This window comes from Echinops telfairi, unplaced genomic scaffold (genome assembly GCF_000313985.2).
Source record: "Echinops telfairi isolate 266 unplaced genomic scaffold, ASM31398v2 ScPeMD7_7468;HRSCAF=8506_2, whole genome shotgun sequence".
Classification (NCBI taxonomy): Eukaryota; Metazoa; Chordata; class Mammalia; order Afrosoricida; family Tenrecidae; genus Echinops; species Echinops telfairi.
Window position 1 is genome coordinate 4320928 of NW_022111371.1, and position 24669 is coordinate 4345596.

Genomic DNA, 24669 nt, shown 5'->3' on the forward strand with positions numbered 1-24669 from the left:
ATAGATAGATATTTAACATAAGAAATAAACAGTTAATTAATCTACAAAGCAGTACAAATGGCTTGGTGCAACTCACTTCCGTGAGACAGCTTATACATTGACACTCCTTCAAGTCTTGAGGGCCGCTGCGTAGTCCTCTGTAGAGCAATTCAGGCTATCTGGTCACAGGCAGCAAACAGCAAGGCAGGTCACCAACAGTCAGCCAGATGACAGGGTCTGACAGTCCCCAGCTCAACAGATGTATATTCCAGTAGTGTGGAGAAGCAGGTCTTGAAGGAACCTCAACTTACAGCGACACAGTCCATGGGTTAGGGGTCCCACAGGTAATGTAGCTTGCAAATGGAGGCACAGAACAAGCAAGACAGCCGTACACTGGTCTGATGATCAAAGAGCAAGAGACAAGAAGGGCGAGGCTCACCAAGCCATTTATCTCTCCTCCCTACAGTTAATCCCACATGTGTTCATTGGCCATGTTGGCACAATGAACCTACCTATCACACAGGATATAAAGGAAGCTTTAGTACTATTGGTCAGTCTGGTTCTATAATATATGTACAATTAACATAAAAGGAGACATGGTACATAGTTTCTGTGTAAAGCTGCCCTATATGCTCAATGTTGGAAACATCTTGAAAGATTAGACTATGCTTATTGCCACATGCTCTAATTGTAGTGTATACTGGCCTTAATCATGCTTTGCTTATAAATCCCTCTAAAGACAGCGTCCTCATCATAAAGAGCTACCTGGGGGTATGGATGCTGGTGCAGATGGACTGCAAATGGGAGAGCAGTCTAGAGACATCCTTAGTGTCACAGATAATGTCAGAGATGTTAAGAAGACCTTGTTGATCCGTGGAATGATCATTTCAGCCATCATTGGAGTCATAGCGATTGCCACCACTGCTGCTATTGTGGGAGAAGCGCTGCAGGAATCTATAAAAACTGAACATTTTATGTAAAACTGACAATCCGACTCACCCTAACTAAGGGCCACACAGGCAAAGATAGATGATGAACTTGAAGGAAAGGTGGCAGAATTGCAATAAACCGTTCAGTGGCTAGATCAAATCATGGACTTGCAGCATCAATTGATGCTAAAATGTGATTGGAATAGTACTGATGTCTGTGTAACTCCTTATCCTAGGTGAAATTAATAAGAGTGACATCAGAAGAATTTATGCATTTGAATCAAGCTAATAGCAAAGAGCATTGAAACTACTGTGAACTGTCAGAAGAGCAAACAAATCAGTCTTGGACGGAGGGAGTACAGCCAGAATGCTCTTTACAAGCCACAAGAGTGAGAATTCATCTCATACACTTGACACATTATTGGGATACCATGTTTAGCACAATCAGCAAAAAAATTAAGACCGAGACACGGGGCAGAGGAGTCACAGAGAGCAATGTCCTACACAACCTGACCACAAGATTTTCAGCCTAAAGCTAAGTAGACATAAACTTATTAACATAAAAGTAGCAGCATCTGCCAAAAGGCTTCCCTTTGTCATAGGCCCTCAACACCAGTAGGCCAAGCACAGACACCCAAATCTCTAGACTGATTTATTCAGGTTCAGGAGGTAGCTAAGGTGGATGACAGCATGAGCTACAGAAACATATCTCGATCAGACCAGTCTGGGGTGGATAGAAGTACAAATAGGCTTGGCTCAGCCCAAACCAAAGGAGCTCTGTTCAGACACCCTAGCAGACCTATTTCCCAGTAGTAGGGACAGCATTGCCTCTACAGGACAACCTAGAATGGCCTAAATAGTGACCAATTTTCCACAGAAGGTTGAGAAGCTCCAGCCCCAATCAGCAAAACTAATTTTCCTTCCCTGAGTTACAGCTGTGCAAGACACTGCCCCCACCCCCAACTTCATGACACCCACAGAGCAAGGCCACTGAGGAATTTTTAGCTTGTTTGGGTGGCAGATAACAATGCAAGCAGAAAATGTAAAAGAATTTTGAGAAAGCACAGACAGGGAGTTTGGACCTGAGACAAAGGATAAAGCCTCAGGACCCAGAAGCCACTTCTAGCTGGCATTCTGGATAGACCGAACTATTCAGCAGCTATCCCCTGACCCCAACCCCTGGTCAGCACCCCAAGCTGCTCAGATAAATAACCTGCCCTCTGAGTAGGTTTTTGCTTCATTCCTCCCTTGGAGACCACATAGATAGGTGTCAGGTATAGACCCCACTTGCAGAGTGAGCAAGCTTCATCATGTACATAGAAATGATTTGACTTGCTCCCTCATTGGAATTAGATGACATTGTCATTATTTTTGGTGTGACGCACTCTCAGGTAGGCTCTGAATCATAGTGAGCCTGCATTTAAGGGAAAGAAATACTGCTCAATACTGTGCTGAGCTCACATTTTAAATTTTTAAAATTTGTTTGAAGCCACTGTTGCAAGTCATCTTGTTCAGAGTCTTCCCCTATTTTGCTGACTCTTTACTTTAGCAAGCATGATGTCCTTTTCCAGATAACAAGTGCATGTAACATGTGCAAAGTCCATGAGATGAAGACTTAATCTCTGTGCCTTTAAACCACCTTTTGGCTGTGCTAAGATTTGATCATTCTTCTGACAGTCCATGAGTCTTTCAATATTCATTGCCAAAATTATAATTGTGTATATTTTTCTTTTATTTATATTGAGGTTTCATTCATAATGATGTCTGTAGTTGTACTACAAAGTCAAGTCCTTTTGGTTTTCATTAAACAAATTCTCTGTATACTGAAGGCTGTTAATGAGCCTTCCTCCAATCATGATGCCACACTTCTTCATAAAGCCTAGCTTTTCAGATTATTTGCTCCACATACAGGTGTCATAGGTATGATGAGAGGTTACAACCCTGATGTATACCTGTCTTGATTGTAAAACATGCAGCATCTACTTGTTCTGTTCACAAGCTGCCTCCTGATCCATGTACAGGTTCTGCATGAACACATTTCACTATTGTGATGATCCTATTCTTATCAAGACTTCCCAGAGCTAGTTATGGTGCACATAGTCTAATGCTTTTGGATAATCAATAAAACACAAGTAAAACCCTTTATGGTATCCTGTTTTCAGCCAGGATCCATTTGATGTCATCAATGAACACTTTTCTACCGTGTCCTCTTCTCAACCCAGGTTGAATTTCTGTGGCTCCATGTCAATAAACTGATGCAATGGTTTTCAGAGTTCACTGTCATATAATATTAAAGTAATTTTTCAACAATTTCTACATTTGTTGGATGAGTTCTTTTTGAAATAGGCTTAACTCTGGTCCAATTAGCAGACTTCCTATTTTATTGTCCTAGACCAGAGATGGGGAAGATAAGAGTTAAAGTTATGGTGAGGGATGCCAAACAACCAGAGGCTGGATTCAAACCTCAAAAACATAGGAGCTTTTTTCATAGCAACATAAATTTATATTAATTGAATAATATCAATTTTAAGGGACAAGTAAGGAATGTCTATGACAGGATGGATTGGACACATACTTTTACGTGGCAGGACAGATAGCTTTCTCAACAGCTGCCTGAGGCCTGTGTGTCTGTATGGTGGTGACTTACGAAGACAATCAGTACCATGCAAGATGGGAGTGTACATGTTGTAAAACTATTAACACTGTGGTGAAACTACTGTGATCCAGTGATGATGAGATAAGATGCAGTGAGATGATTCCTTGAGAAGTTGATGACCTTGCTTCCAATGATTGACGACAATGTTTTGCTTTCTTTTTCTTCATCACGACAATGTTGTTGCTTTGTCTTTGTCTCCACTGACACAGGCATTGACACCAATCCAACTTTATCTGTGCATTCATGACCAAAAGGAAGTTGCAAATCTCAGCACAGTGAAGACCTCATGGGTGAATGCTATCAATGTCGAATATGTTTCAAATCCAAGATGTAGGATTAGAAAAGCAATCAACGTAAAGTTAGCACCTCAGGCCACACTCTCTGAATAGTTCTTAAAATTTAAGCGTTAGGACACCCTACAACGGGAGACTACAAAGCAAAGGAAAATTGATGCAGCACGTTGATTTTTCTAAGAGAAATGGACAAATGGTTATTTGTTAGTTGAATTCAAAGGTACATCAGTGTGCCTCATTTGGGGGTACATTAGCAGTAATGAAAAAGAAAAAGCCATTCCGTATCACCAGGATAGCTCAATATACACTCATCTCAATTAATTGGAAGGTCAAATGTATCTGGGTAAAATCAATGTTGTTCGGAAGAATTTGGGATCCAAAAAGTGACTTTTAGGAAGCCTCATTGAGACAGTTGTTACTGCTTGTAGGTGCCATTTAGTGGTTCAGACCCATAGAGACCCTGTGCGTCACAGAACCAATAGAACAAGACACTGCCCCCTGCACCAGTCTCACAAGGGTTCCTGTGCTCCTTGTTGTATCCATTGTATAGATCCAGCTTCTTGGCTCCATCCTTTCTAATGTGAAATCAATACTGTGGAACGTGAAATTAGAAAGGAAGAACTTGGTGCATTGTCCCACTCAGGAAAGAGAAAATCCTTCTACAGTACTTGAATATGCTTGTGAGTTTGCAAAATTACTTGAGCTGTTTTAATGAAAGTTGGGAGGGCAGTGGCAAAACAGGGAGGGTAAAGGGAGAATGGGTAGGAAAGAGGGAACCGATTACATGGAACTGTGTGTGACCTCCTCCCTGGGGTACAGACAACCGAAAAGTGAATGAAGGGAGACGTCGGACAGGGCAAGATATGACAAAATACCCATTTATAAACTATCAAGGGCTCATGCGGGAGTGGGGAGAGGGGAGGGAGGGGGAAAATGAGGACCTAATGTCGGGGGTTTAAATGGAGAGAAAATGTTTTGAGAAACGATGTGAAAATGCGCTTTACACAATTGATGTGTGTATGGATTGGGATAACAGTTGTATGAGCTCCTAATAAAATGTTTTAAAAAAATTACTCTATCAAAAAAAATTTAATTAATTAAAAATTAATTGGCCCCCCCCCCAAAAAAAAGAAAAGTAAACAAATGGAATTGAACATCTTTGCTCCACCATTCCATGAGGATCTACCTGATGTATCTGATAACCTGTAACATGAAATAATCCTCTGCAAAGTGATGATGACCTGAAAGCTAGGAACTTCCACTTCCCACTGCTTGCATGCTACATCATTACTTAAGCAATGATAAATGTCCACGTGGAGACCTGTATTGAAATACGCGTCTTAGTTAAGAACTTACTCCTGAGAGTTCTTTTGAAAACTCAGCATCACAGAGTTGAATGCTCTCTAGACTGACCAAGGAGAACCTGAAAAAGCAGTTGTGAGTACTAGCATGATTAATACCAGCTAACGTCACTTACGTCACAAAGAGAAGCTGTTCTAGCCATTTAATTGTTGTTGCTGCTAGTGCCTTTGTGTTGGTTCCAATTCATAGCGACCCTATATGCATCAGATGTAAACACTACCCGGCCCTGCAAAAGCCTCATAATTATACCTCTGCATGCGTTGATTGTTGAAGCCCCTGTGTCAATCCATCTCATTCACAGTCTTCTTTTGGGATGCCTCTCCACTTTACCAAGCACGATGTCCTGCTTCAGGAAGCAGCCTCTCCTCACAACATGTATGAAGTATGTAGGACTCAGTCTTTCTCAGCCTTGCCTCTAAGGAGCACACTTGCCTACTTCTTTAAAGGCAGACTTGTTTGCCCCTGTGGTAGTTCATAGTACTTTCAATATTTTTCTCCAGCACCGCAATTCAGTTGTATTGTGCATAAACCCATTTTAATCCTCCGCAATTTCTTGACATAACAATGATTCTCATTTTTGAAGTAGAGACACCAAACTCAAGATGTTAAGAAAATGGTCAGTTTCAAACAGATAATAGGGAGGACTCAAGTAAGGGTATCTTCCAACTCTTCCTTAGCTGAAGGAAGAAAGATGACACAGAATGAAGAAAAGTGAACGAGGATGGAAGGAGGGAGGAAAGAAAAGAAAGCTGGAGGAAGGTGGAGTGTGTGAGATAATAGATTTGGCATTAAAAAATATTATGTGAAAGATGAAGGGAGAAAATGGAGCTCCAAGAGTCCAGTGGTTACAAGGTTGGCCGTGATCTGCACAGTCAGTAGTTCAAAACTACTAGACACTGCAGGAAAAGACAGGGCTGTCTACCTCTATAAAAGAGTTAACGTTTCAGAAATTCAGAGGTAGTTCTACCTTGCCCCGTAGGGTTGTTATGAGTCGGCAATAAATGGAAGACTGAGTTTTGAAGAGTGAATGAGCCAATTCCTCATCTTCATGGGAGTTTGCATGAGTTCATAAAGGTAAAGCATTCAGATGGGTGCTTGTCAGGTATCAGGCTCAGGACAAATGTGATTATTTCACATTTATCATTTTTAATAACTCCAAGTGGATTGCTATGTTTGAAGGAGTTGCAAGGCAGTATCCTGTCATTGCACTCGGTCTAAAAATGGAACACCGTGGCTGTAAAAATGGCCTCTGACATAACAATTATGAGAATGACCGTGGGCCTAGGGGTGTTTCTTTTTTCTTTCATTAATTTTTTTCTTTTTAAAATCATTTTATTGGGGGCTCATACAACTCCCATCACAATCCATCCATTGTCAAGCACATCCGTACACCCGTTGCCCTCATCGTTCTCAAAACATCTGCTTTCTTTTTTCTCTTGCTTTTTGAAAAATCATTTTATTAGGGGCTCATACAACTCTTATCACAATCCATACACACATCAATTGTGTAAGCACATTTGTACATTCATTGCCCTCATCATTCCCAAAACATTCACTCTCCACTTAAGCCCTGGCTTCTTTTTTTCCCCCTCCCTCCCTGCTCCCCCACTTCCTCATGAACCCTTGACAACCTACAAATTATTATTTTTATCATATCTTGCCCTGTCCAACATCTCCCCTCACCCACTTTACTGTTGTCCGTCCCCCAGGGAGGAGGTCACATGTAGATCCTTGTAATTGGTTCCCCCTTTCCAGCCCACTCTCCCTCTACGCTCCCAGCATCGCCACTCACACCACTGGTCCTGAAGGGATCATTCACCCTGGATTCCCTGTGTTTCCGGTTCCTATCTGTACCAGTGTACATCGTCTGGTCTAGCCAGACTTGCAAGGTTGAATTCGGTTCATGATAGTGGGGGGTGTGGGCGGAGGAAGAGTTTAGGAACTAGAGGAAAGTTGTATTTTTCATCGTTGCTACATCGCACTCTGTCTGGCTCGTCTCCTCCCTAGGGGTGCTTCTTTTTGGTGTGCAGGGGATTGCTTTGGGTGGGCATCTACTCAATGGCTCCTAGCATCATCATCATCAACAGCAACAAAAACACCTCATTCAAGGAATTTCTCATCTAAAACTGCAACAAAGATTTATATACCTTTAAATCCTTCGGGGTTGGGATATTTTTCTCCTTAAAGAATAAGAGTAAGAGGAAACACATGTTAAATGTGATTTCATTCTCTTGGATTTTATTTGAACAAAAGACCTCTGAAAGAACACATTAAGGAAACTAAGATACAGCATCCTCCCACATTGTATTATCCTATTTTCTACAAGCAAGAGGAACAATAACTAATAATTCAGTAACATGAACCAGTTGTCATCACAATGACTCCAGCTCATGCTGACAATCTACTAGCGCAGATCTCTGCTTCGCAAGTTTTCAGTGGCCATTGCCTTTGATTATTTGCTTTTGGTTATTTCCAAAAATTAACCAAAATGACAAAAACAAACTTATTTCTATTAAGTATGGTGACTCACACTGACCCTATAGGATAAAGAGAATGCAGAAACTCCTGGGAGTTTTTCAGACTGTAAACTTGATAGGACTAAAGAATCCTGTCTTTCTCCCAGGAGCAGATGATGGTTGGTGACTTCCAACTGCTGACCTTACAGATTACAGTACAATGTGTAACTACTACATCACCAAGACTTCTCTTTTGGAGACAGATTGCTAGATATTTCTTTCAGTAGCCTCTGGGCTAACTTGAATCTGTAGCCTCACATGTTAACCACTCCTAATCTGGAGGCTAGAACTTTGAAAGAGGAGTTAATTATGTTGTCAAACCTGTTCACAAATTGTCAGATCTACTAAACCACTGTCCTCTAGACAATAAATTATGGACAAAGCTCCAAGATGCTACTCTGATGATCAGCAACAAGGACTCCACAAACAATTAAATAATTTTTATAAGAAACATTTTTCAGTCTAGATTTTCTTTACCCTTCTATTTCCCCCAAAGGAGTTTCCTTTCAGGTTGTAATTAACACTGATGCATAGAAATATGCACATCCTCTCTAAAGAGCAATTAACTCACACCATCCATATAATTCTCAAAACCAGCCTGTGAGGAACATGATACTAATAGACATTTATCAGATGACGCAGCTGAGACACCAGGTTGCTAAGTAACCTGTTGGTGTGACAGCTAGGAAGGGGCTGTGTTCATTACCCAGTGCTGCTGTAACAGAAACACCACAAGCAGCTGGCTAGAACAACGAGACATTCATTCTTTCGTATTCTAAGGGGCCAGAAGCATGAAATCACAAAGAAGACACGGACCACAGGCACATGTTAGGATTTAACATCACAACATGAAGAATCATCACATCAGATCTAAAAATTGAGGACAATCGAGTCGTATGCTATGCTGGAATGATAGCAGCTCTTCACATCCTGGGAACACCTCTCTAACTCCTGCAGGATCTGTCGTATCTTGTCCATATGCAATTCAAGAGTGTCCTGGTGGAGAATACCTGTGTTCTCCACATAACATTCCACTGGGACCGGGAGCTCCAGACACTGGAAATTGCACAGTGGGAGGGTATACCTCAGTAGCCTCTCTAAGACAGTCATAGAAACTAGACTTCCAGAGAACTTGAAGAATTGGAGCTGGGAACAGTGTCCCAAGGAAGGCAGGATAGAAGTGAGCTGGGAATCTGTGATCCCACACCCACTCCAGTCCAGGAAGTGGAGGGTGGTTGAGGCTCTCATCAGCAGACTTTGAAGTAACTCAGGGTTAACATTAGTCAGGACAACGTCCCTCAAATGAAATGAATTTAGTTGGCTGGTATTCGAGCAGACGGTGAGATAGGTCAAATCAGAGTCTGAAATCAAGCAATCAGTTATCCAGAGGGTCTCCAAAGGGCTTGCCAGGCAGCTGAGCACTTGATCCAAATGCCCTTCCAGGCAGTGAACAGAGAGCAGGAGGAGCTCCTTGAGCTGATGCAGATGGAAGAACTGAGCGGCGAACTGGGCCAGTGAGGTCTCCACTTCCCGATCCTCCGCCTCAGAATTAAAGAAACGCGTGGTGATTCTACAGAGAATGAGTCTTCTCAGCTTGAACATGCAGCCCAGATAAGGAGCAATCCTTGCCAGGATGAACAGATCCCAGGTGCAGTTTATGGTCAAGATCTGGATAAAGTCTAGTTGTACTGCCTGCAGGATGTTTTCAATGAGTGATATTTGGGATGGCATGTCCACAAATGCTAGGTTCTTACAGCAGAGGCGCATCAAGCCTTTTCTCTGCCGGACCCTCTCAATGAGAAAGGTGAGGAATTCATCACATTTCCTGATGCGCATGTCTATGAGCACCTGCACAGAGACAATTGGCTGCTTCTCACCCAACTTTGAATGCTCCATATTTTGCCTCCTTTGCCTAAGCTGAGCATACACTGGCTCTTCTGCGAAGTACACAGATGACCTAACCAATGTTCCTGATCCTGCATTCCAGGAGCTGGTATCTATTTTTTTCCGTAAATCCAGCACTTGCAGTCTCCATCTTCTGGGACGAACCTTCTGGCCAAACAGGACATCGAGCCCATCCAGTGCAGCCTTTAAGATCTCCTGGTGAGGTTCCTCTGCCACCAAAAGAGACCCTAGAGCAAGGAAGTGGAAGGGCCAGGCTCCCACCATTGCTGTCACTGTCTTGAAGTGTCCTCCGGTGATGGCCACCTTGAACAGGGGTGGGAAGAGGTTTATGGGCAGGCACTCCAGAGCAGCGATGGCTGAGGTATCATCACGCAATAGGCTCAGGATGGCAACGTCGAAGAGGCTGGGTGGGCTGTTGATGCTCATGCTGGTGAATCTACTCCAAAGGAATTCTGACCTGTGTCTGCTTAGAGAAGACAGCTAAACCTATTCGAGGTCTTTGTTACTCCTTGGCTCCTCAGAAACCTTTATATACCTTATGGACACATACCTCCCTTTTGTAAATGGTGCTTGAAGAGGCTGCAAAGTCTTATGTCCATGGATTAGTAGCCAACCTGGAGGCTTCTCCTGACTCACGTAGGTGTCATGACCATTGAGCCCACGATGGGCAGCTCAGATTGAACATTGCTGATTCACAGTCTGCAAGGCAAACAGATTTAGAGATCTACAAGGAACAAGCCACATCCTTTGTTGACATTTTTACGTACTCACATAATTGCTCCCCTTGTTGTAAATTCAGCTGTTCTTGTTAGATGCTGTGAAGTCACTTCTGACTCACTATGTTCAACAGAACCAAACCCTGTGCAGAACCAAGTCTTGGGCAATCCTCACTGGTTTTGTTCTTTTTCGGGCCATTGTTCCACAAACTATGTCATTTCATCTTTTTTTTTTCACTGACCCACTACTCTACCAAGCATGATGTCTGTTTTCCAGGGACAGGTCTCTCCTGATAACATATCCAAAGTGCTTGAAATGAACTTTGGCTTTACTCTCTGGGCTTTATGGCTATACTTCTTCCAAGAAAATTGATTTGCTCTTCTGAAAATCCACATTAGTTTCATTAATTTTTGCTAATATCTTCATTCAGATGCATTGATCCTTCTGTGAGCTTCCTTAACTAACTGTCCATTTTTCACATGCATATGAAGTGTTTGTAAGTATCATGGCTTGTCAGGTTCAGTTTATCCCTCAAACTGACAATATTTCTCTTGAAAACCAGAGTTCTTTTTAAAAAAATCATGTTATTGGAGGCTCTTACAACTCTTATCACAATCCATATATACACCCAATGTGTCAAGCACATTTGTAATACATATGTTGCCATTATTTTCAAAACATTTTCTTTCTATTTGAGCCCTTGTTATCAGCTCATTTTTTTTCCTCCCAACCCCATCTTACCTTTAAAGAGTTCTTTTGTGCAATGAAATATGTTCATGATTTCTTGACTGAAGCTACCATCAGTGTTCATTGTTCATTTAAGAAAATAATCATCCTTGGTAGCCTCAAATTTATCTCCTTTTATACTGAAATTGTCTATTGGTCCAGTCATAAAGATTTCCATGTTCTTCACACTGAGTTAAATCCATACTGAGTCTAAAGTCTTTGATTTTCATGCACAAGTGCTTCAAGTACCCTGGTTTTCAGCAAGTGGGGCTGTGCCCTTTGCATATCAAAATTTGCTGATAAGCTTTTCCCCATTGTGATGCCCCACTTTTCTTCATATAGCCCAGCTTCTTGGGTGATTTGCTCAACATACAGATTGAAATAGTATATGAAAAAAATACCACCCTAAAGCACACCTTTCCTCATTCAAAACCACTTCCTTGTTTGTTCAACAGCGGCCTCATGATATTCTGAAGTGCCCCCTGATGACAGAGAAGTGTTGTAATTCCCTTTCTTCTCAATGCTATTCATAGTTTTCTTGGACCCACACAGTTGAATGCCTTTGTATAGTCACTAAAACACAAACATCTTTCTGGTGTTCTTAGTTGGCAGCCAAGACCCATCAGATGTCAGGAATGATATCCCTGGGGCCAAGTCCTCTTCTCAATCTGACTACAGTTGCAATAAGTTTACAATTAACCTCAACACAATAGTTGTATCTTAAATTAATAATAATGTTCAATAATTTCCACACTCTGTTGTGTAACCTTTCTTTGAAATGGGCACAAATCTGGATCTCATATAGATTAGACATGCACTTTTCTCCTATATTTCTTGGCAAATACAAGTGGCTGTATCCACTGCTTCATCAACTTGCTGAAATATTACATGAATCTGATCATTACTCATTAGTGATCAATCATCTGATTTATCCTTCACATTGTCTCTAAATGCAGGTGAGATATGCTAAAGGTCATAGTTTGGTTGTTATGGGCTTGTTTTAATTTTCTTCAGCTTCAAGCATAACTGGTATGATGAGTAAAGGACCAAGCGCACCATCCCGTGTGATCCAAAGATGAAAACAAAATCCAGTGGGAGCCCAAAATCCATCTGTAGTCAGATGAAGTCTCTGGTAAAACCCTTCTATCCACGAGCAAGGGACTAGAACCACTTTGTTATCAGATGGAGATTCTTGTGAACTTTTTATGGTAGATCAAAGCACAATACAGTATATTTGGTTAGTTGACCTCCCTCTTGACCTAACCTAAATTTGCTCTAGGCTTAAATATTTCTTGCTTGTTCCATGACCAAAATTTCTTCTCTAGCTTTGTAAATATTTTATGTGGTCTTTTCATTCTTATTCTTTACTTTTATTTTATAGTATTATTTTCTTGTTTCTTTTGTTATTTCCCAGTTTTTGAAGTACAGAAGGAGTGGATCAATAGAGACAATAACTGATACAATGGTTTATGGGGACGTGGGTAGTGTGAGGGAATTTTGGAAGACACAAGGAAAGCAAGAGTGGGAAAGCATTATAATTGAGTCTCATGATGTTTACATAACTCTCTTAAAAAGCAATTTACCTTTGGAAGTGTAAGATATGTTAATAATATATCAAGAAAACTACTAAAAAACAAAAAAATGACTAATGGGTCCCATGATGCAGCAGGAAGAGTTTTTGCTTAGGAGACATTGAGTTGATGTTAACGGTGGTGGAATAATTTGGGTAAAGATATCAATGTTTGTACAACTTGAAGGGTATGGTAAATGGCACTGGTTCAAACATGGAGACATTTTGAATTAGAGAATCATTTGTTGTATAAGTTTTTGTCACAATTAAAGAAATAATTCCATGAATAAGAATGAATACAAGGAAGAGCAAAATGTTCTTAAATTGATTTTGGTAATGATTGTACAACTCTTCTTGATATGATTGAATTACTGAATTGTATGACATGTGGATGAAGTGCCAATAACACTGCTTAAAAAAAGAGTAAGACCCACAACAAGATGGACAGACGGTTTGTTCAACAATGGGGTTGAATATAACAACAATTGCAGGGATGGTGCTGGATCTGACAGTGACTGGTTCTGTTGTAAATAGGGTCCTATGAGTCAGAAATGACTTAGCACTTAACAACAACAACTGAATCCATAGTAATGTGGTCAAGGATGTCAGTAAGTAAACATTTGTTGTATTTCTTGCTGATCTTGGCATTTGTTGTCCTGAAAACAATTCAATCTGACCTGCTCATCTTAGTTTCAGTAGCCACTATACTAACTCAAGTAGGGAAAAGCTGCTAGCTTGGCATTTGATCCACAGACATGCTACTGACCAGTGTCCACAGCCATTTTAAAGAGAGGGGTGTGATCAGAAAGGAGCTAAGGAGTAGCCCAGGGCTTGGAGTGCTGAAACCACTCTGGCTCTCTCTGAGGACTCAGCAGATCCACCCTAGGGGTACAGATCAGAATTCTACTGGAATAGATTCATCAGCATGAAAAAAAGAAACCCACCCAAGCTCTTGGTCCTTGCAACCCAGAACCTGATGCAGCACGAAGCCTCAGCCACCACTGCTCTGAAGTGCCTGCCCACACAGTTCTCCTAGGCAAGGGGATGGGCCTACCCTTGGGGCATCTTGTAGAGGCTGAGTGGACTCACAGGACATCTGAAATCTACACTGGATGGGCCTGATGTCCTGCTTTCCCATTAGGTTCATCCCAGGGAAGGAAAATGATGTTGTATTACAGGAGAACAAAGATACCAACTCCTGGAATGTAAGTTCTAGAAAACTTGGTTAGGTCCTGTGTGGGCTTAACAGAAGAGTCAGAAGGTGTAAGGTTCAAGTTGTGGGAGAAATAGCCAATAAATCTTGTGGGGGTGTTTATAAACCTACACTTCAAGTAAGCTGGCCCTAATGAATCCCTCACCATCCTCACTGAGAGGGTCCCGCAGAGAAAAGATGTGCTACACCTCTGCTGTTGGAAGGTACAATTTGTAGACATGCCACCCCAAATTCCAATAATTGAGGAAGCACTGTAAGTTTCCATCACCTGTGGTGAATCTTCTGGGGAAGCAAGTATGTTGAACATGTTCTTCCTTTTTGTTTTTCAACTCCAGATCTCTGCACATGTCCTAATAACACTCTATTCTTGAGTTGCCCTCTGAATTTTTTTTAGCTTTTACTTCATCATTCATTCCATTTGTTTTAGCTACTCTACATTCAGAATCAAGTTTCAGTCAGAATCTCTTCTGACATTCACTTTGTTTTTGACTTTCTTTCCTGTCCTTTTAAGGCCTTTGTTTTCCCTATATATGATATGCACCACATGTCTGTCAGTTTGTTGTCCTGTGACGTCTTTTGTGTGGCTGGGATACTGAAGGCATGTCACTGATATTTCCAGTACCCGAAGGTCACCCAAAGTGAACAGGTTCCAACAGAACATCCAGACTAAGAATAGAATACAAAGAAGGTGGTCTACTTCAGCAGAAGTAGCCATGGAAAATCATTGTCATATATTGAAAACTTTATTTATGGAAGGTAAACATTGGCAGAGATAATGACAGCTGAGCTCCTCAGGTCAAAAGGCACTCAAAAATGAGTGAAGAGTTAGCTGCCTTATCAAATTACAGTTGCCCATAATGACTGAGCTACAGTAAAACCTGTGGGAGTAAAGTTGTCAGAACCTGCATTTGCTGGTGGGGTATGACCCAAAAGGAGAAATATCAAATGGAAACACCAATTAATAACTGATGCTTTGAATGTACAAAGTGTGCATCTGGGAAAACTGAAGGTCATTAAGAATGAGATGTTACGAACATAGGTGTGCACTTATGTAAATATATTAATTCATAAAACTAGAGGTATTGACCTATGTATATATTTAAATGGCAATACATTAAGTGGATGGACCTTGGGCCTCTGCTCAAGCCCTCCCTCAATCCAAGAACACTTTGTTCTAACAACCTGGCATTCTGTGACGCTCACCTGCCCAACACAATCACTGAAGACAAAATGGGTGCATAAGTAAATGTGAAGAAAGCAGACAGTGCACAAATGTGGATCTCTTCCAATAAGTTGGCCAAGTAGCTGTTTTCTAAATTTCATGACATAGATGACTGATTGATTCCAGTGTTATTTCAGTTTTCTGAAACATTTCAGTGGGTCTTCCTTCAAATCCTGGAGCCTTGTTTCTCATGCACAGTGCAGTTTCAACTTCTTACTTCAGCATCATTCATTTCTGTCTGTATGCTACCTCCTGAAATGGTGGACTTGTTCTTTTTGTACAGTGACTCCTTATATTCTCTCAATCTTTTCATTAGTCTTGTATCATACAATATCCTAAAGAAACTTTCAAAATTGCAATTGGTGGCTTGAATTTTTTCTTAGTACTTTCAATTTCAGATATGTTGAGCGGGTTCTTCCCTCTGGTTTTCTAATTCTAATTCTTCAAACATTTCATTATATTTGGCTTTATCTTCCTGAGCTTCCTTTTGGCATGTTCCTTCTTCCACTAGACTTCCTCTGTCTTCCACTTGCTTGATGATTAATAGCAAGTTTCAGAATCTCTCCTTAAATCCTTTAATATTTTCCCTCTTCCCTCTTTTTAAATGACCTTTTGCTTTCTTCCTGAATGATGATCTTGATGTTCCCCTAGAGCTTATCGGGTCTTCTGTCATGAGTGTTCAATGCATGGAATCTGTTCCTAAGATATGCTCAAATTCAGAGGGGATAGACTCAAGGTTGGCATTTGGCTCCTCTGAACTGGTTTTAATTCTCTTCAGCCTTATCCTGATAAACATACAAGCAATTGATGCTCTGTTTCACATTCGGCTCGAGCTGGTTTTAGCAGCTGATAGAGCTTCTCCACCAAATCTTCCCACAGATGTACTTCATTGAATTTCTGTGCCTTTCATTGGAAAAGTCCATGATATAGTTGCCTTTTCTTTTGTTGAAAAAAGGCATTTGCCATGAACAAATCATGGGCTTTACATAGTTCTACCATGTGATCTCCAGCTTCATTTCTATCATCAAGTCCATATTTTCCAACTACTGCTGCTCCGACTTTGTCTCTATTTTTCCCCCAATCATCAATAACTACCAATGCATCTTGATTGTGTGTTCGATCAACTTCTGACTGAAGTCCTTGGGAGAATTCCTCAAATTCTACCATCACTAACAGCTGTGTTTGGTACATAGGGTAAACAATAGTTGTATTGCTTATATTCCATTGAAGGGCGATAGATACTGTCTGATCACACATAGCATTGTGTTTCATGATGGGTTTGACAAGATTCATTCTGATGGTGAATGCCATGCCATTTGTCTTGATTTTGCTGCTCCAGGTCTAGTGAATCCTATGATTTTCTGATTCAAAATTGCTAATACCACTGCATTTCAGTTAACTAATGCCTAGGATATCAATCTTAATGGGCTCCATTTCTTTTTTGACCACTTCTAATTTTCCCAAATTATACTTTCTAGATTCTAACTTACAATCATCAGATTTTTGCAACTTTTCTGTTGATCTTGAGTCATGCCTCATCAGCAAATAAAGATCTGCAAGGTTCCACTCCCACAGATTTTACCCTACTCGTGTCACTGCGATCAACTCCCCTCCAAATAATCATTGGCTCAATCACATTTTCTGTGCCCTCAGACCAGAGAGGTGCAATAACCAGCAGCATTTCTGGCAATATCCTGCTTCCTTTGTTTAGGCTTTCAATGCTTGAAAATGCTTCACAGGTATGGGAGGTCTTTTCAGCAGCTATTTTCTCTTAGGTGGGAAGTTGATCCTTCTTTGTTGTCTGTCCTTAGCCTGGAAGCTCTGCTGAAACATACTGTGGGCGACCAAGATGGCATTTAAAATACCAGTGATATTGCTTTCAGCATCACAGGAACACACAGTCACCACAGTAAGACCAAGTACCAGACAAGTGGTACCGATTAAGGGATGTGATACAAAGTGCAAAATTACACGGAATATTATTCAAACGTTAAATTAATAAGAATTTTCCTGATAAGAAGACACAGGGTAGAAAGTATACATCAAGAGAGAAAATAGCTTAGCTTTTACCTTAAAGAAACTTACCACATACTTCCAAACACTGACAAATAAAAAAGGTTGTGGTTAGGGACCATAGGGTCAGTTTTTGGGCCGTACAACCCTATGTACAGTAGAGAGAAACACTACCTGGTCCTGTGCATGCTCAGTTTTTCCTATCCTTGAGACCATAATTGATGCCACTGCATAAATCTCAGTAGTAGAGGGCCTTCCTCTTTATCTCTGCTTCCCCATGTTACCAAGCCATCACAGTGTCACACACTGAGAGACAAGGGTGGGTGTCCTTCTTTAGCTCTTCAGAAACATTTTCATTCCTTTCTTGTCACATTCCTTACCTGTTCAGGTGGTGGTGAGGAGCCTGGTCTGTTCCAAGTCCCTGAGTAAGGCTTCAGGCTGGAAGCTTCTCCTGATGAACAGAGGTGCAGAATGAAATATCCAACAGAAGCAGGTCAAATAGATTGATCATAAAAATGAATGAAATTTAGGGCCAAAATAAGGCAGGCAGCTGTTTGATCAACTGAGGCCCAAGCAGAGGCAGGATCCAGAATAAGCAGCAGACTCTCAGTGGCTTAGTAAGAAAGAATGTCTGAATATATTGGGTTCAGACCATGCCCTCAAGGATTCACTTTTCAAAGGATTATATGTTCCAAGAAGATCTCACAATGGAGATGAGTGCATTATATGAGAGCCCATCCTGCGGAAAGCTTGCCTATTTGTTCTTATTGTTTAAACTTAAGTGACCCTATGTACAACAAAACAAAATAGCTCCTGCATCATTTTCAAAGCTCTCATTTTGAGCCCATTGTTGTAGCCACCGTGTCAATCCAAATTGAGGACCTTCCTATTGTCCACTGACCCTTTACTTTACCAAGTATGGTGTCCTTCTGTACAGACTGATGTCCCTGACAACATGTCCCCTGTACATGAGACCAAGTCTCTCCATCTTTGTCTCTAAGCAGCATTTTGGATGCACATATGCCAAGACAGATGTGTTTTTTGTTGTGTAGGCTTTTTTGCAATCTATGATATTTCAAAGTTTTCCCCAAGGGCCATAATTCAAAAGCATCCATTCTTCTTTGGTCTTCTATATTCATTTTCCATATTTCACCTGCATTTTAGGAAAGAGAAAATACTATGGTCCAACTCAAGCACCTTAGTGCTCAAAGTAACTTCTTTGCTTTTCAATACTTAAAAGAGATCTCGTGTAGCAGTCACACAATGCAATGAGAATGATCGCCTCATTACTGCTCATTATGACCAAGGTTTCCCAAGTCAATACTCACACATTTTCAATCATCACATTGTCAAATGGAGAAACAATGTACTTTCTAGAATCCTTAATTCCTCAAATACTACGTTTGTTACTGATTGAATTACAACACCCAATGCAATCCCTCTAAGTGTGTACATTAGTCTTCTTGGAAAGTCATGTTTAATGATGTTATTCATTAAGATAGCATGAGATTGTTCTGGAATAAAATGTGTCCTATTTACATGTGACCAGTGTCTTTATAAAAGAGAAGACACACAGAAATAGGCAGAGCATCTCTAGGATGATTCAATAACTGAGATAAAACATGTCAAGGATTACCTAATTGCCATGAAGCTAGGGAGAGGCATGGATGAGATCATCTATCAGAGCTCTGATGAGCAATCAGCAAGTCCTGCACTTGAATTCCATTATCCACCAGTGTGAGACAAATGTGTGTTCTTCAAAGTCACTCAGTTTTGCATTTTGCTATCAAATCCCTTTATCTCCACCACTTGTTTGTCAGTTTGTCTAAGTGTGGTGGCTTGTATGTTCCTATGATGCTGAAAGGTATGTCACTGGTATTTTACATGCCAGGAGGATCACCCAGAGTGAACATGTTTCAGAACCCCTTCCAGACTAAGCAAAGACAATGAGGAAGAAGTTGGCTTCCCACTTTGGAGAAAGAAGAGGTTGAAAAGCTCATGCATGACTTTGAAGAATGTTCACGTATAGGAAGCCCGAACAAAGGAAATAGGACATTGTCAGAGCTACTACTGGTTGTTGGACCCCTCACGTCTGAGGACACTTAAAATGTGATTGAAGAGGAGATGATTTCTGGGAGAGAAGTCAATCATGTTGATATAAGTAAAGCCTATGGGAGTGGAGCCTAACACATCTTCCTTTGCTGAGGAAACACAACTCAAATCTACGAATGACTTTACCTTAGAATATGCAAAATATAAATTTCAAAGATTAGAAATAGTCAAAAATAAAAGGGAATGCATGAAGATTCATATCCTAGGCATTAGTGAGCTGAAATGGAATTCTATTGGCCATTTTAATCAGAAAATCATATGATTTACTCTACCTGGAATAGCACAATCAATACAAAAGGCATGGAATACACTATCAAAAACAATCTTGCTAAATTCATCATGAAGCACAATGCTATTTGAGACAGATGGTATCTATCTGTCTTCATGTGGATCTAATAAATACAACTATTACTCAACTTTATGCACCAACCACAAATGTGATGAAAAACTTGAAGAAATCTACCAAGAACTTCAGTCACAAATTGCTCAAACATGCTTCCAAGATTCACTGGTAATTGGAATACAAAAGATGTAAACAAAGGAAAGAACAGTAGGTGGAAAATATGGACTTCGTGATAGAAATAAAGCTGGAAATCACAGGATAGAAGTTTCCAAAGCCAACAACTTCTTAATGCCAAATACCTTTTTGAGACACAAAAGTTTGGACTTGCCCAGATAAAATGAAAAGACATCCAGTGGACTAAATCTGTATGAAGATACACTGGTGACGCTCAATATCAGCAGCTGAAACCAGGCCAAGGGCCGCCTGTGGAACAGACCATGTATCGCTCACATGTAAACCCAGCATAAAGCTGAAGAAAATTAAAACAAGTCTACAGGAGTCAACATCTGACCTTCAGTGTATTCCCCCTGCATTTCTTTCCCACAATCAGATTTGAGTCGTTGAACACTCATGAGAGAAGACCTGTTGAGTTCTGGGAGAACATTAAGACCATCATTCACGAAAAAAACAAAAGGTCACTAAAAAGACAGAAAAGAAAAGAAAGCTCAAAGTGGATGTCAGAAGTGACTGAAACTTGTAATTAAACATAGAGTAGTTAAAGCATGTGAAAGAAAGATGAAGTCAAGGAGTTGAATGGAAATTTTCAAAGGGCAGCCCATGAAGATAAAACCAAATATTATAAAGAAATAAAGAACTAGAACCAGAAAACCAAAAGGGAAGAACTTCCTCAACATCTCTGAAACTGAAAGGACTCAAGAAAGAATTGAAGTCTCAAATTACAAATTTGAAAGTTTCCATAGCCAAAATACTGGATGATGCAAGGATAATCAAGAAAAGATGGAAAGAATATAAGGAGCCACTGTACAAAAAGAACTAGTCCAGTCTACCCTTTCAGAAGGTCGCATATGAACAAGAACCAATGGTGCTTGAATGAAGATATTCAAACTGCAGAGAATGCACTGGCTAAAAACAAGGCTCCAGGATTTGACAGAACCGTCACTGAAATGTTTCAGAAAATGAAGAGCACTGAAGCAATCATTGGATATGCCAGGAAATTTGGAAGACAGCTACCTGGTCAACTCACTGGAAGAGAGCCATATTTGTGCCCATACCAAAGAAAGGTGACACACAGAATACTCAAACCACAGAAACGGAGCATTGATATGGCACATGGTCAATATGTTGCAGAAGAACATACAACAACTATTTAAGCAGTACATTGATGGGGAGCTTCCACATGTTCAGACCAGATTAAGAGGACATGAAATAAGGAATATCCTTACTGATGTCAGATGAGTCTTGCTCAAAGCAGAGAAAGCAAAAGACTTTTACTTATATTTTGTTGAATATGCAAAGACATTTAACTGTGTGGACTATAATAAATTGTGGATGACTGAGAAGAGCAGGAATTTTGGAACACTTCATTATGCTCATTTATAACTTGTATATGGATCAAGAGACAACTGTGCAAAAAGAACAGCGGAATACTGGATGGCTTAAAATCAGGAAAGCTGGGCATCAGGGTTGTATCCACTCTGCATACTTGTTTAATCTATATGCTGAACAAATCATCACAGAAGCTGGAGGATGTGAAGAGATCAGCATTAGGGCTAGAGGAAGGCTTATTAACAACGCGAGGCAAGCAGGTGACACAACTTTGTTTGCTGATTCTCTAGCTAGTCAATGTTGACTCATAGAGACCCCCTGTGGTTTTCTGAAGCTATAACTATTGAGAAGAGTAGAAATCCCAGTCTTTATCCAGAGGAGCTTCTGGTGTATTGAATGTGGATCATACAGATCTCAGCCCAAAGTGTAACTACGACACCACTAGGACCCCTAAATTAAAGAGGAATTGAAGCCCTTTCTAATGAAAATCAAGGATTGTGCCTCCAGTATGGATTACCACTTAGTGTAAGGAAGACCCAAATCCTTGCCACTGGATTGTGCCTCCAGTATGGATTACCACTTAGTGTAAGGAAGACCCAAATCCTTGCCACTGGACCATTAAGTAGCATCATGATAAATGGAGAAAACCTTGACGTTTTCAAGGATTTTGACTTGCTGGGGTCCACAATCAATGCTCATGGAAGCAGCAGTCAAGAGATCAAACAATGTGTTGCAGAAAAAAATCAGGGAAGATGGTGCTGACATAGAGTCCCCTGACTAGAATTCCTCTGGATGGTGCAGAGATCTACAGCTGAGGTCAACTCTAGGAATTTAGGCAGGACAAAGACTTACAGCATTCTGGGATACTTTTAGACCTCACTCACTTATGTTTGGCCATGGAGAATGCAGTGGAGTACGCTGTGGTCTCCCCTCTCTGCTATCTTAGCAGGATCAGCAGAAAGTGCTAGCCTCCTCCTTACACCCCTATTATGCAATCACCAAGAGGGAGAGCAATATCTCAAGCCAGTCTGTCTCCCAAAAGGAACCCAGGACCCACTGCAATCACAGAACACTGTGAATCCTGGATTCTAGAGCTCATTGGGCCCAGAACAGAGTTTTAATAGTTAAATCTAAGTGCCCTACTTCAGGGAGTGCACAGGTGATCAGAGATAACAAAGGAAACATACCCCATGGAAGGCAAAAATAGATGAGTAGGACCTATTAAAAATAACAGTTGTGTACATCGAAAGGCTTTATTAAGAGTAAAAAGAGAACCTACTAGTAGGGATATTATATTTAGTAATGACATAACAAAGGACTAATCATTAAAATCTAGGGTATCCTACAAGCCTAGAGCAAGAAAAAAAAAACCTAATAACCCTCTGAGAAGGTAATCAAAGGACCTGAACAGACAATTCACAAAGGATGACAATCAAATGACAAAGAAACACATGAGGAAGTGCTCCCATTCAGTAGCCATCTGTGAAAGACAAGTCAAAACAATCATGAGATACCATCTAGCACTAATAACTGTAGTCCAATTTTTAAAAACCGAGAATAACAAATGCTGGAGAGGATGTGGTGAAATTAGAACTCATACACTTCTGGTAGGCTTGTAAATATGCACAGCCACTATAGGAGATATGGTGATTCCTAAAACAGATGGCAACTGAATTATCATATGACCCAGCAATACCATTACTGGGCATATACCAAAAAGAAGTAATAATCAGATCACAAAAATACATGTTCCCCATGTTCATTGCAGCACACTTCACAATTTCAAGAAGCTGGAAGAAGCCTAAATGCAGATTAGTAGAAGATTGGGTAATAAAAACTCTGGTATATACACAGAATAGAGTCATCCTTTTAAAAAAAAACAGGAAACCAGGTTTCAAGCATTGAAACCAGGGAACACCTCAACTTGTGGAAGAATCTGGAAGACATTTTGGTGAATGAAGCTAGTCAATCACAAAATGACAAATACTGTATGAGTCCACTGCTGTAAGAACAAGCAGCGGAATGAGCACAAGCTCAGGCTTGTAGGAAATCAAGTCTGCTGGCCAGGGGGCTAGATAGACATCCTTGTAGAGAGCCTGACCGGTGCCAACGAACCATACACCATCTGCTCTAGGTAAGTACCTTAAAGGTCACACTTTGTCAGAGGGAACCTAATGTCAACTGGGATCAAATAGTCAAAGGAGCTGAAGGGGGTCGTGTCTAATGAGTGGCTGGCATTTAAATCTATAATGAAGTTCCCGTGATAGGTAGACAGCCTTTCAGAGGGAAGAGGGATGCAGATGAGGAAAACAAGTCAGAAGAGGGGAAAGGAACCAAACACATCTGAGAGAACAAAAATACATGTCTGTTGGTAGGAAAAGAGGAAGGACTGACTCCATTTTGGGGTGAAAATGACTAAAAATGCTTTGGAGATGCTAGCGGGGAAATGTCTTCGGTAGTGTGCACTGTATGGGCCACATTGAACCTGGCTTCTGGGGGATACCTAATTGAGGGTTCAACGAATTCCACATGGAAGAAGCTCTCCATCCTGTGTGATTCAAGGGTTGTAAAATATACTATCCAAATCAAAGGAAGGAACACCATCAGAGCATTCATTATGAACACCTGGCTTTCCGAAGGCTATTGATGACAGTGTAAACCAAAACCCATTGGAAAAGTCTATTCATTGGTAAAGCCTCCAGTCAATCCCCTCTAGTCACAGTGGAAGAAAGTGAGTAGCCATGTTATGAAACAGGATTGTTAAGTCAATTATGGCACACAGAATTAAGTCAAGATGTAATATATTAACTTTTGTCATGCCCATTTTAAAGCTGTTTCAATTTTGTTTTGTTTTTTAAGTGAATGGAAAATACATGTGGATAAGCCTCTGGTGAATCTCCTCTGACCATGCATCAGGAATGTGAATAGCCTTATCATCATGCTGAATGCCTTGTAAGTTGTATTATTGCAGATGCAGTTATCTTAAAATTTAGCACCCTATTATGGGATCTGTCTTATGATCCATTTAAATTTGTTGTTGCTTTTATGATTTTCTACTGTCTTTGTGATTAGGGGTTTTCACTTTCTTTTTGTTGTTAGTTTCAGTTTATTTGTTTGTTAATTTTTTCCTGTTAACTTCCCTATCAAGTTCAGAACAGGTAAATCTATAGACACCATAACTGGTGTTAGACCGAGTTGACTAGAGAAAGAATTCCAGCGTCATTCATATGTGTGTAAGAGATAAATTTATATCAAAGAGTAATTGTATATTAAGAAAACATCTCAGGCCAGTCCAGATGAAATCCATGTGTCTGATATTAGCCCCTATGTCCTATACCAATATATAAATTCCTCTTCAGACTCATTCAACACATGCAATGATGCCAAGATCACAGGCCAGTGGCTGGAAAGTCTTGGTGGCTGGAAAATATCCAATGGTGGTGGAAGCAACTCAATGCTGGCGTGGCTTTCCATGTGGTTCCTCCAGCTCCAGGGCTCTGGCTGCCAGCAGCATAGCTCCATATGGCTTGTCAACAGGAATGTGAAGCAGAGAGTGTGGTCCTCCTCCCAGGAGAAAAAGATGAGGTTCTCAGAATCCTCTTGGCAG

General features: G+C 40.6%; 1 protein-coding gene across 1 annotated transcript; it reads right to left on the minus strand.

Annotated features, from left to right (window-relative positions):
* Positions 1-8605: 8605 nt before the first annotated feature.
* Positions 8606-10066, minus strand: LOC101645223 (melanoma antigen preferentially expressed in tumors-like). The gene has a single exon (XM_045284408.1). The coding sequence runs from the start codon at positions 10064-10066 to the stop codon at positions 8606-8608; it is 1461 nt and encodes a 486-aa protein (XP_045140343.1).
* Positions 10067-24669: the final 14603 nt, after the last annotated feature.

Bases quoted from the DNA above. Each gene is read 5' to 3' on its own strand.
- LOC101645223 (XM_045284408.1), bottom strand. From the start codon at position 10,066: ATGAGCATCAACAGCCCACCCAGCCTCTTCGACGTTGCCATCCTGAGC.